The 12706-nt window shown below is 43.0% G+C and overlaps 2 protein-coding genes across 3 annotated transcripts in view; one reads left to right on the plus strand and one right to left on the minus strand.

Moving 5' to 3' along the window:
- babam1 (BRISC and BRCA1 A complex member 1) overlaps positions 1–4560 on the minus strand; it is a 26825-nt gene extending 22265 nt beyond the window's left edge. The window contains exon 1 of one of the 2 annotated variants that reach the window (XM_034583183.1): positions 4426–4560. The gene's annotated coding sequence lies outside the window, so the exon portion shown is untranslated. The remainder of the gene's footprint in view (positions 1–4425) is intronic. The other variant, XM_034583184.1, reaches the window with a different exon arrangement.
- Positions 4357–11802, plus strand: nr2f6b (nuclear receptor subfamily 2, group F, member 6b). The gene is made up of 5 exons (XM_034583181.1): positions 4357–4625; positions 5669–5763; positions 9152–9486; positions 9850–10096; positions 11375–11802. The coding sequence occupies exons 1-5, from the start codon at positions 4357–4359 to the stop codon at positions 11647–11649; spliced, it is 1221 nt and encodes a 406-aa protein (XP_034439072.1). The 3' UTR covers positions 11650–11802.
- The last annotated feature ends 904 nt before the right edge of the window (positions 11803–12706 follow it).

Below are 12706 nucleotides of genomic sequence, written 5' to 3' on the forward strand. Positions count from 1 at the left end.
AAAAACATTTTCCCTCTGTCTATGTACCTGTAATATATGCATTATAAATACATATATATCTTATACATAAATATATTGTATTATTTTATTTCCCTAAGATACTGTTGATTGTTCTCATTTTTTAAAGCTGTTGTTACCGTTTCATGAGAAAATATCAAACAGTACTCCACATGGTCTGACCGCTGCGAACACACATAGACAGAGGCTTAAAGGAAAGCACTAATTCAACTTGCAGCAGCTTAGCTTGGCCCCTGATAACCTCTTAACCAAACAAAAGGCCTACCCATGCACAATGAGTCTCGCTGTGACGGATGTGGGCTAAAGTTGCCTTATGCGCACATTAAAGAGGCTGAATTAACCTCAGTGAAGAAGAAAAATCCTTTCCTCTCCTGCCAAACCTTTTTTTTTTTTTTTTATGTAACTCTATGCTCCTTTGACATTTGTGCACTTTTTAAAAAGAGATATCATATTCCTTTGAAGGTCCAGGGGACAAAATGTTTTGTCATTTGGGAGGAATTCCTGTAAAACCATGTGATGAGCAAACACTTTTTGGTACATAGAGCTTCTTTTAAGCAGCCATGTTTGTAAGCAGCAGTGAATACCTCCTCTGTGGGTTTTTTCCCCTCCTGTGTTTGGAGGCTGTTATTGGAAACCTTGGTTGCCGGCTCTGATTGTTTATTTTGTCCTCCCTTTTTTTGTGAAGACCTTCACATGACAGTGCTGTTGGTGTGACAGACAAAGCAGGCAAGAGATTCCACAGGAGCACTGCCTACTGCCAAGACGATAGATGAGTTACACAGAGAGTCATAATTGGGTTTGTGAAACAGAGAGTATATATACAGTAACACAATGCTTTTGTTTTTACCATGAATAATGCACAGGCTAAGTTAAAGGGCTGTTCTACCAGTTTTAAGGCCAGTTTACTCATTAGCACTATGTCAAAACACCAAATTACATTTATAAATACACGATTAGTTTTTTTACCCAGATTATATTTTTAACAAAGCAATTTGAAAATATGAATGAACATATATGAACATATCTGCCAAACGCTCCTTGACAATTTAATTAATTTGTGAATCTGTTTTTGTGGACAAATTCTCAACATTGTCTTAAAACGTGGCAAAGAACATGCAGTTGTTTTTTTATTCAGATGTTTCTACTTAATTGAAAGAAACATGATATAACAATACAGCCCGGCCAGCCCATTCCCCAGGTCCAGGTCACTGACCCCAACAAATCATCCCTGCAAAACATCCTTGAGGTTCATTAAGAGTGAGTACCAAGATTCCTTCACTCTATGAACTCAAGTATAAATTGTCCAGACACATCAGGACCCAAACTTGAAAAGAAAGGGAGACGGGAGGCGTCCAACTTTGAAAGCTAAAACATATTTTAGCTGCTGTAAGCCCAGACAACAGTGCTTGTTTTTTCGCAGAGCAGAGTGGAGCCCAAATTTCTCACGTCATTCAGACTGAGTGTAATGGGCGAGTAGGACGACTTGGAGAAGTTAGTGGCGACTGTGTTCCAGAATCGTAAACACTTCCAGAGCATATGAAAGGAACATTCTCATCTTATTAACATTTCATCTAAATCATCATCATCTGTTTTTGCTGTTAAACCAACTGGAAACACACAAACTTGACTCGGGATACAAAGTGCGGCGTCACTTTGTTTTTTCAACCCCGTCCATGTGCAGAAGTGAGAACAAGTGACAAAAAGGGAACTTCCTACCAATGGACTATTGTCAGCACAATTTACAGACCATGTAATTCTACGTAGGCACCAGCCCTGGTGACTCCCCCCGCGACCCTCAATGGGTAAGTGGTATAGATAATGGATGGATGTAATTCTAGGGATATAAATCACACTGACCTAGAATCTGTTTTTGACTAATTAAATATGGTAAGATAAGATCTGGTTACATATAGGTAACGAAATCATTTGGTTAATGTTAAGGAGCTGTTGTGGTTACTGTTGATAAAACTCAATCGTTACTAGCATGCCTCTAATCAGAGGTCTCATACATAAAAGTATGAGCTGCACTCATATGCGCTACAATCTCCACAGTAATACTTTCTGCCTCACTACATTTAGGGAACAGTTTCTGCATTTTCTCTGAACTCTGGCGTTTTGGAAATAAATCATGGAACACAGAATTGTTCAATATACATAAGTAATAAGGAAGGTTTCAAAGATTTGAGCAGAAAGTCAGGATATCTTTACCTCCGCTTCACTGATTTTACGCGTTCTATAAAAAAACATGTTTCTTACAAGTCAGACTACTTTATAGACAAACAGTACTTAATTGCCTTGCTTATTAGAAATATAACCAGTAGCATCCAGGACCCCGCGGCTCCCCAGGATCTCTGGCATCTTTCACACTGACCTGTGAGTGTGTGCAGCAGGTGTGAAAAGGAGCCGGTGGCGTATCATATAACCTTTTGACAAGTTGCTCAACAACAGCGGGCCCTCCCTGTTATTATTGGGTCAACAAAGTCGGAGGAAGTCTCAAGGATTAGAGTGGAGTGGAGAACATGAGTGCGAGTGCCATGCGCTCGCTGTATGTCGACCAGAGGACCCCCACCCCTCTTTGTCTCTCGGCAGTGTTGAGGTTAACTACCCCTTGCTCCCGGGCTGGCCTGAGGTCAGGGGGAGAACAGGCAGCCAGTGTGTGTGTGTGCGTGTGTGTGAGCGTGGCTGCAGCCCACTCTGTGCTCTTTGACTCCTCTGGCCTTATAAGGCATCCAGTGTCATGGCAACGGCAGGGCTTGAATAGCAGTGTCAAATCCCTCAGCACACAGACACAGCTCACTCTCTCGAAAGGAGGGAGCGAGGCAGAGACACGCAGAGAGAGAGCGAGCGAGCAGGGATCGAGAGGAGCAGGAGAGGAGGCTATCTCTCCACCACAGCGTCTGGCTTTCACTAAAAGGTCTGTGACCGTGTTTTTCCTGCGCTTGTTTGCCTAATTTATTCCTGCGGGGGCCAGCCGAAAGAAAGGCGGAGAGGAAGAAAAAAAGGACAGACGGAATAGTAAAGAGTGCAACAGAACACCGTGACTCGCTGACAGGGAATGCAGAAAGGTTCTGGCCTCTGGTTGTTACTGCTGGATGGACAAGCACTGACAAAACGAGAGAAGAGAGGAGACTATGACTGAGGAGATTGTTGAACTCGGCTTTTGTTTTGGCTTGTTGTTTTTTCTGTGACATCTGAGCCTCTGACACCACAAACTCTGGAGAGTTGGAGGAGCCACAAGAAAACGTAATTTCACCACAGACAACAGAAGAGCACAAAGTCCTTTCACGAACTCCGTTGCTGCAGAAACCACATTTTCGAGGACTAAAAAAATGAGGGTATTGTCTTTCTCACCACGCTTCTAATTTGAATATCAAGAGGTGGGATCATTGTCTGCATATGGTTAATTTCAGGGCACAAAAGTGTTTCTGAGCCAAACTACTATTTGTGCATAAAAGCTAAAGGACTGAATCCAATTCCAAAACACCCCAGACTTTTTTTCTTTTTCGCATTAAATTTCCAAAATAAAATAAGGTCTTATTTCTTCCTTCTCATCGCTATCACTTCAATTACAGCCTCGACAAGTCAAGAGTGCGTCTGGACTAGAACTGCCTCAGATCAGAAGATAACACCTCTGCACGGCAGGAACTGGTTGGACTAGTTTATAAGTTGGAAGAGAGGGCAGGGCAGTTTAACCCTGCCTGAAGGAGACCTGTGTTATTTCCCTCCTACTTGCTTGTCCTTTGGGGAGAAAGTCATGCGCTGAGAGAGAGAGAGGCTGACCTTCTTTTTGTTTTTGGAGACTGACTCTTGTTTTCTCCCTCGCCGCTATGCTTATGGATAGGTGAGGTTTTTTTAAACTTCTTCCTGGGGGGAGATAGAGAGAGAGAAAGTGAGAGGGAGAAGGAGGGAGTAATTTATTGTTTCCTGTGAAAAGAGCAAGGCTGCGCCCTTTTCTCCTGCATGAACTCTGAACCACTAAATGTGTGTCTGAAGTTTTCTCAGACCTTGGGAGCCATTGATCGGAGGTCAGGGCAGAGAACAGAGGGGTGAAAGACAAGAGCAGAGCGAGCAGGGGGATTAAAGAAGAGAGAGAGAAAACAGCACTGGGAAGGACCTCCAGGTCAGTCTAAGCAGACGGCGGAGGAGCGTAAGGTCAACACGGAGGAGCCGGGACAACTTTGCATCACATTTTTGGACAAAACCTGCCGTGAATTACAAACCTGGAGCCACTGTCTTCAAGTGTGGAAGCAATTTTTAGACTTTGAGGGTAACTAGGAGCTGGGGGCACAGGGCGGGTCTGTGAATGATCCATTCACAGGACTGCACGTCTCAGAGAATATGGCCATGGTGAGCGGGGGATGGGGCAACCCCAATGGGGACACTAATGGACTGGGGGAGAAGGCTTACCTGAAGAGGGAGGAAGAGGACGGATCGCCCCAGGCCGGCAGCAGCGACGTGGACGTCGGGGACGAGGACAAAGCCTGCGTGGTGGACTGTGTGGTGTGTGGGGACAAGTCCAGTGGGAAGCACTACGGCGTGTTCACCTGCGAGGGCTGCAAGAGCTTCTTCAAGAGGAGCATCAGGCGGAACCTCAACTACTCGTGCAGGTAGGGGCTGCTGGGAGATTGAAGTTGATGTTTAAATTGTTTTTACATGAATGATTAACGTAGAGTTAGACAAGGCACATTGAATGAATCTAAATCATCTTTTTTTTGGGATGTGAAACTGAAACTGAATAGTTTGAGTTGCGTGTCATTTTATTAATAATACACTGCAATGTAGTTTTAAGAACATATAAGTATTAATTCATATATTTGACAACAATGATAACTTATCCTGTGGACACACATAAGTGGAGGCTGCCATATAAACAGAAAATGGATAATATATGATACTTAAGTAAAAGACATATTTAATAACATAAAATATGTCTTCATAGATGAAGTTGGTTAAAAATCCTTAATCTTAAATCTTAAAATCTGTAGACGAATACATTACAGTGTGTCATCAATAATTAACTGTGTGTTTATGAGAAAGTTAACATCTTAACAAGCCATTACACGGGCATTCAAATTCACAAAGGAAACAGCAGATGATTTGTTCCAACCTTGGACATGTCTCACAAACAGCCAGAGGAAAGAAAAAAAAAAAAAAAGAAATGAAAGCCCTGAGAGTCATGTGAGGATGGATTGCATCAGAAGGTCAACATTCCCATTACTCTTCACCACAGGAACACAATGTCACAACTCTGCTCTCCGCTCTCACACATGGAGCCTTCAGCCGCTGTGTACAGTTATTTTCTTCCACATAATAAGCCTCTGTCTGAATGGAAGGTGTCTTTGTAGAGGTTTTGTCGCATAAAGGGCTGGAAAAAAAGGGCTCTCTTGTTGCCAGAACTCGTCCTGCTGTAAATGGCAACGCGAGGGCGTGTATGGCTGATGATTTACAAAGGTCACAGCCTTGATAGCTTTTCAGCTCGCACAGTTCACTCATCACAGGGGTCAGCGTGAAGGGGAGGGGGACAGACTTTCATGTTGGAAATAATTTAAAGCTCTACGACTGGTTTCCAAATTACCATTATGAAATATTACAGCTTGTTAAAGGTTTTTTTTTGGGCTCTAACGTTTTATCTTTTGTTTCCTATGGGCAGATCGAATCGAGAATGCCAAATCGACCAGCATCACCGAAACCAGTGCCAATACTGTCGGCTGAAGAAATGTTTCCGAGTTGGGATGCGAAAAGAAGGTATCAGATCTCTGTCATCCACGTTCACAGCAGACTAACAGTGTTTTGTCAGGATTAGGTAACACACAAATCAAGCAGTGAATCATGTCGTATTAGTCTCCGAGGTTAGTGTTGGGTTCCAACCTACGGCATTGATTTAAGATTCTTCACCTAAAGTGGCAATAATCAATATTTTTATCCTAACTATGGGTTAAATTAATACAGAGTTAGGCAATAAAATATGTTTCATCAATAGCAATATGACAGAAGTCCAATATATATCAATATAATACTTATATGTTGTGTAAGCACAGTGAGGAGGTATAACACATAATTGATGAGTTTGTCATTCTCTGCTCATAAAAACAAGATTTTAACCACAACTTTCACTCAGAAGCAAAAAACAGTTTAGAAACTAAGAAATAATAATGTGACTTCTACTGTGGTAATTATTGATATCGACTAATATTTGAGATTTGGTCTTGATATCAATTCTGGTTATTTTCCCAGCCCTGACTCATAAAGTGAAGGTTTGTCATGGTTTCGTCACCTGACTCAGCTCTGTGGGGCTTTTTTAGCCTCTTTCAGTTCTCTTTGGTTTTGAAGAGAACAACTTCCCTGCTCTGGTTTCCTCTCATCACTCACCAGTGCAGGTTCCTGGAGCTGCTGAACAGACCAGTGCTCTATGAAAACCCACTGTGGTCAACCTGCTCAGCACCAACACACAGGAAATGTCCCCAAATAGTGAACACAACGCTTTTACATCCATTTCTACATGCTCATACTTCTGTATGTGTACTTACATCCATGTGACAGGAGGAGGCAGCGTTCCTTGAAACAAGCTAAGCTAGCCAATTAGCTGTTAGCCACGAAATAAACAACCCGTACTCCGCGTGCTCACCTGTAGGGGCATGCGCGCGTGCAACTTCCGGTAAAGAAAGAGCGGCAGGGAGAAAGATGGAGGACGGAGGTGAGCGCTGATGGCGCCATGTTGCTTTTCTTATTGAAATTCATGTTAGTTAGTGGAACTCGGCCAACAGCTAACGTCCATATTGTCCTTAAGTCTTTTCTTTTAAAAAACTTTATCAGCAGTGACATGTGCAAACAAGACAAACCACTTCAGTACAAGTTCAAACTAAAGACATTACAACAAAACATGATACATACATGAAACAAGAGAAAATCCTAAAATTAACTTAACGATATACTCAATATATATATTCATTAAACGAGAATAAAATGATAATAATAAGATAAGATTGATATTAGTCCCACGATGGGGAAATTTGCAATATTACAGCAGCAAGAGTCTAATATAAGGTAATATATTATAAAAAACTAATATAAACAGTATAAAAACAAGATAGATATGTGCAGTGTGAGAATATGTACGTGAGGTTTGTTACATTACAACCAACATTAACAGAACTATGAATTAACTCTTATAGGATTGTAACAAGTAGTCAAATATCACCCGGTATTATTATGTGTCCACACTCACACACACACAGACACACAGCCACTGACATTTGCCACCGATCCAGGCACAATATTTATACTGTCAACCAAAGCATGTTTTCACGCTGGTGCTCGACTCCCTGCAGCTGTTGTGCTTCAGGGACGAGGGGCCAACTGGAGGCATCCATGTTTGATTCTATAGAAAAACTGAACAGAACTGCTGCTGGTTGAAACACACTGGTCTGATGCCATCTAACAAATGAATTGCCGCTTCTAATGTTCTCCGGGTTGATTAAGAACCATGAATGGCCTGTTGTTATTATTTTCATTTCAATCAACAACCCAACTCTTATTATTACATCACAAGTGTTTTAAGTGACTGCTGAGGTCTGTAAGAAGTCTGGTGACAGGCAAGTCTGTAATTGTGTCCGAGCGTAACCCGTCTTGTATTTCAGTCTGTGTCAGTGGACACCTCAACCACTCCTACACATAATGTGCTCTGAGGTGACAGCGTGCCAGCGGTTATATTGGGCCTGGTTATTAATGAACCATGCTGACCGTGGCCATGACGCAGGCGGCACTGTTTCCACATTACCTGGAAACGTCTGTTTGACCTTTGACCCTGTCAGAGAAGCAGCCACGTTGACAGCTTCAGTCACTTTTTTTGGCACAAGACAGAGCACTCACCTTGGGATACTGGCATTAGATTTCAACCACTAAGAATTACAATGAAACAAAGCTGTGTCATTATCAGTGTATTTAACTAATGATTATTTATACCTCATTATAATCGGTGGTGAAAGTAAATTTATTTAACACCTGGAGCTATTGTAGGCTTGATGCTATCAAAGGTTGTCGTATATTATCACTGTTCAAAGAGCTGACAACATTTCACACAACACTGAGAATATGCATTTTAAAAGTGTAAATGAAAAAGATAAAACCCCTTTTCAGTTATGTTACTTCAAAAATGTAAACCCATCTTCCACAACTTTCAACAAACAACATTCAAATTGAAGGCTTTCAGCTGTAATTTGTTATGTCCTTGAATCAAAAGAGAGCCAGACGACACTCAGAGGAGACGAGGACATGTTGCTCAGAGAGCATGTGCCTCTTCTAAGGCTGCTTTTGACACAAAATAATATGTAATTCATGTAAAATATTAAAATATATTTATTTTGGTAATAAAGATAGTTAAACATCTGGGTGATATACAGCTGAAGGTAGACAAGCTTGTAATACAAGGGCCATAACTTATCGCAATTCATGAAATGATAATAAAAACGTTAAGACAAAATGCCTGGAAGGGAAACAAATCATTGGTGGTGGTAGACATGCACCACATAAGAGCTATACAACCTCAGTTGGATGCACAACATCCACACCTCTCTCTCACCCCCCCAATCACTTCTTCTAATGATGGAAATCCACACAAATATAGAAAATACAATCCTAGTCAGTCATTACATTTTATTGCACTAAAATAACACTTGTTCTGAAGTAGATATCAGATAGTAAGTGCGTACAGTTAGTTATCCAGGAGAATGAGAGGGTTTCACATTTTATATATAATATCACTGGAATCTTATAGCAAAACATGTTTATGATGTGTTATTATGTAGTAGTTGCTGGAGGTTAAGCTACTATTACCTCATCTGTAACAATGCATGACATCTTATGAACTAATCACCTTTTGTTTTGAAAATCTGCCTCTAAAAAAAAGAAATACTTTTGAAGAATGTAGTAAAATGTAGGTACAATTTCTCTCCTTACTGTTCTTCAGCAAGTACAAACTTTAGTACAGTATTTAAGTAACTGTAGTTAAACTTCACTCCTCGTCTCCTGCTTCAAAAACACATGGTTTTATTCTGAATGTTTGTTTGTAGAGAGTGAAGGAAACATCTGATATTTTTCAGGCACTTCATCAGATTCTCACTCTCTTGCTCTGCAGCTGTCCAGCGAGGTCGTATCCCTCCGTCTCACTCAGGAATCAGCCCGAACTCCCTGGCAGGTGGAGTCGGGGGTGCGGGGCCCGGTCACCTCGGGGCCGAGTATTTCAACGGGCAGCCGGTTTCAGATCTCATCTCCCAGCTCCTCCGGGCCGAGCCGTATCCCAGCAGCCGTTACGGGGGCCCCTACAGCCAGGCACAGATGCAGACATCTGCGAGCGGGGCCTCCGTCATGGGCATCGACAGCATCTGTGAGCTGGCCGCCCGGCTCCTCTTCAGCACCATCGAGTGGGCCAGAAACATCCCATACTTCCCAGAGCTGCCAGTTTCAGAGCAGGTCAGAGGAGACATATGTTGCTTTTCAGTGCGGATCACATTTAAATTCAGGTGCAAAATTTACAGTTTAAACAACATGGCCAACATTTTTATGTAAAATCATATCTCTAACGTCACACCCACAAATTATGAACCCACATATGTGAGATTTGGCCCATTACAAATTACTAAAATGCATAACGGCTGAATTCCATTTAGCTGCTTCAGTTTCAGGGTCATGACATTGTTCACATGTCATAGTTTACTGGGTCACGTGAATAAAACATCAATAACGTTATCAGTAACACTCGCTTCTGCTGTGAAAACATCTTTTCAGACCCTCAACTCTAAGTGACCCTTTCCTCACTTCCAACTGTTCCTACAGGTGGCGCTGCTGAGGCTGAGCTGGAGCGAGCTCTTCATCCTGAATGCGGCTCAGTCGGCTCTGCCCCTGCACATGGCTCCTCTGTTGGCCGCAGCTGGTTTCCACTCGTCTCCCATGTCTGCCGAGCGTGTGGTGTCCTTCATGGACCAGGTCAGGGTTTTCCAGGACCAGGTGGACAAGCTGAACCGGCTGCAGGTGGACTCAGCTGAGTACAGCTGCCTCAAAGCCATCGCACTGTTTTCTCCTGGTGGGTTTGGTTAGATTTTCACAAGGTTATCTAAGTGATGAGAACAACAGCAACTGGATGTATTTACTGTAAACTATCTTTTATATATGAAGCCAAAACACAACTGTCTGTGTGTGGTATTAAACACGGTCAGTTTCTGGGCCAAGAGACTAAATCCCTGTGGTGGAGGAATTTTGATTTGACTTAGTATGACCTCTGACCTTACTGGTATGACCTCTGACCTGATTGACAGAAGGTTAGAAAAGAGAAAAGCTTTACTACAACGTTTTTTTCCTGCTGATTCCTACCACGAGTCTCATGAAAATATACCACTTTCATGTCTGTCTAATAAATATGATGCTCCAGCCAGTTATCTTAGCTCAGCATAAAGACCAGAAACAAGGAAACACACCCACCTACTAACTTTTAAGCACACTAATAAAAACAACTTAAATGTGTGATTTTACAGTGACTACAGTGATTTATCTTTGTTTACAGTCTATGGAATTTTCCATGAAAATGTTCTTAAAGGGGACATAGCATGCAAATTCCACTTTGTTAGTGCTTCTACAGGTTAATGTGGGTATCTGGCATGTCTACCAACCCAAAAACTCTGGGAAAAAAACACTCGCGCGTTTTGTTATGGTTCCTCTAAGTCAGAAACGTCATGCTTGAGCGACTCGATTGAGCTTCCTGGGTTTTGTGTCGTAACAAGGCACTGGAAGTCTCCCTACATGGTCTTGGCCCACCCCCCACCTCATCCCCCCCCGTCCCCCCACACTCATTACGCCGGGTTTACACCGGAGGCAGCGAGGCTGCAAGGCAGCGCAGCGCCGTTCCCAAGCACGCAGCCGCCTGGCTGTTCACACGGGACGAGCATTTCTCCGCTGGTCAGCCCGCGATTCACTCACATGTGGCATTTGTCTGGATCGTTGGGACTGGGAGGCTGCAGCAGTTGCTCGGGCGCGACCGCTCGCTCTCCCATGCGTGAGCTGGAATTTGTGTCAGCGCCACACAGCCAACAGTGTGGAAGACTTTATACAGGGTAAAAAGGGTGCTGTTTTAAATGATCCTTGTGGTATTTTGACCAAAGTATGTTACAGACATTTCATTAAGACCCCAAGGAACCATATCAACTTGTGGGAAAAATGGGCATGCTATGTCCCCTTTAATATAGCCCACAAAACAGAAAAGAAGACTCAAGCGTAAAATAGAAAGTTATATAACCCATAAACACGCAAAAGGACAGAAGCAGTGAATCAAAATGGTGACAATATCCTCTTTTTCTTTGCCCTACAGATGCATGTGGTCTGACAGACCCGGCCCATGTGGAGTCCCTGCAGGAGAAGGCCCAGGTCGCCCTGACAGAGTATGAAAGAATGCAGTACCCCAACCAGCCTCAGAGATTCGGCCGGTTACTGCTGCGTCTCCCTGCTCTGCGCGCCGTGCCGGCCAACCTCATCTCTCAGCTCTTCTTCATGCGTCTGGTGGGCAAGACGCCCATCGAGACGCTGATCCGAGACATGCAGCTATCAGGGAGCTCCATCAGCTGGCCCTACGTCCCGGGACAGTAGACCCCGGTGGCACCAGAGTGAGATGGACTGAGATCAGATGGGAAGTTCCCAGAGATGACACACGAGTACAAAGTGAATGTTATGAACACAAACTAAGTGATCAGTTTTTCCTCACATAAGCCTTGTACAGTTTGGTGGTAGTCGCACACCAAAGCTGCTTTCAGGGAAACAAAAATGTACATTTGTTTGACGCACTTGACAGTTTTCTCCTCCGATCTCTCTTGGTCTCACTCTGGAAAGAAGAAAAACAGGGCTTTAAATAAAATGCAGACTCTAACATGAGGCCATGTGCCTATACTACCTCCTTCCACATCACCTCATATGTGACTCAGTTTGAACCCAGGCCCGAGTGTTTTCCCTCTGCTTTGTTTTTGAGTCCAAATGAAGCCATAGCGGTGCCACTTTCCACAGACAGAGCTTTATATCGCCACAGGGACACATCGTTCAAGTTGTGTCATGTTTGATATGTGGATGAAATATCAGACGTTGTTACCAAATGTATTTGTGAAGACTGCAAAATGTCACCTTGCACAGCGTTGAAACAAAGAAGAGGTGTGAGCATCGTACTGCAGGTTCTACTCTGTAAAGTACGACCAGTGTGCCAGATGGGAAATGTTAAAGTATCGTACCAGAAGCTTAAAATGATTGTATCTTGAGGAAGATTATTGTACGCGACCAGGGTAGGGATGGGACGCTCAATACCAACGTTTGGAAGCTGTGTCGAGATTCTGAAATGTACCTTCCCCCACTGCGGGAACAAACTGAGCCGAGCGCTGACGTCGTGCTCGCGATTCACGCTCATCATCACAAGCACGATTGGCTGGAAAGACATCACGTGAGAAGAGATGTGCAAACACAGACGTGATCCATGTTTTGCTATCCAGCAGAAGTGTCATCAAAATATCGTACAAATAATTATCGTACATCTGGCAACACTAAGTACTACCAAGAAATATTTTGTATGGTATATATTTAAAGGCATAGTTAAGCATTTTGTGGATTACGTTTATTTGCTTTCTTGCTGAGGGTCAGATACAAAGACTGACACCAACCTCAT

Source organism: Hippoglossus hippoglossus, chromosome 4 (assembly GCF_009819705.1).
Source record: "Hippoglossus hippoglossus isolate fHipHip1 chromosome 4, fHipHip1.pri, whole genome shotgun sequence".
Classification (NCBI taxonomy): Eukaryota; Metazoa; Chordata; class Actinopteri; order Pleuronectiformes; family Pleuronectidae; genus Hippoglossus; species Hippoglossus hippoglossus.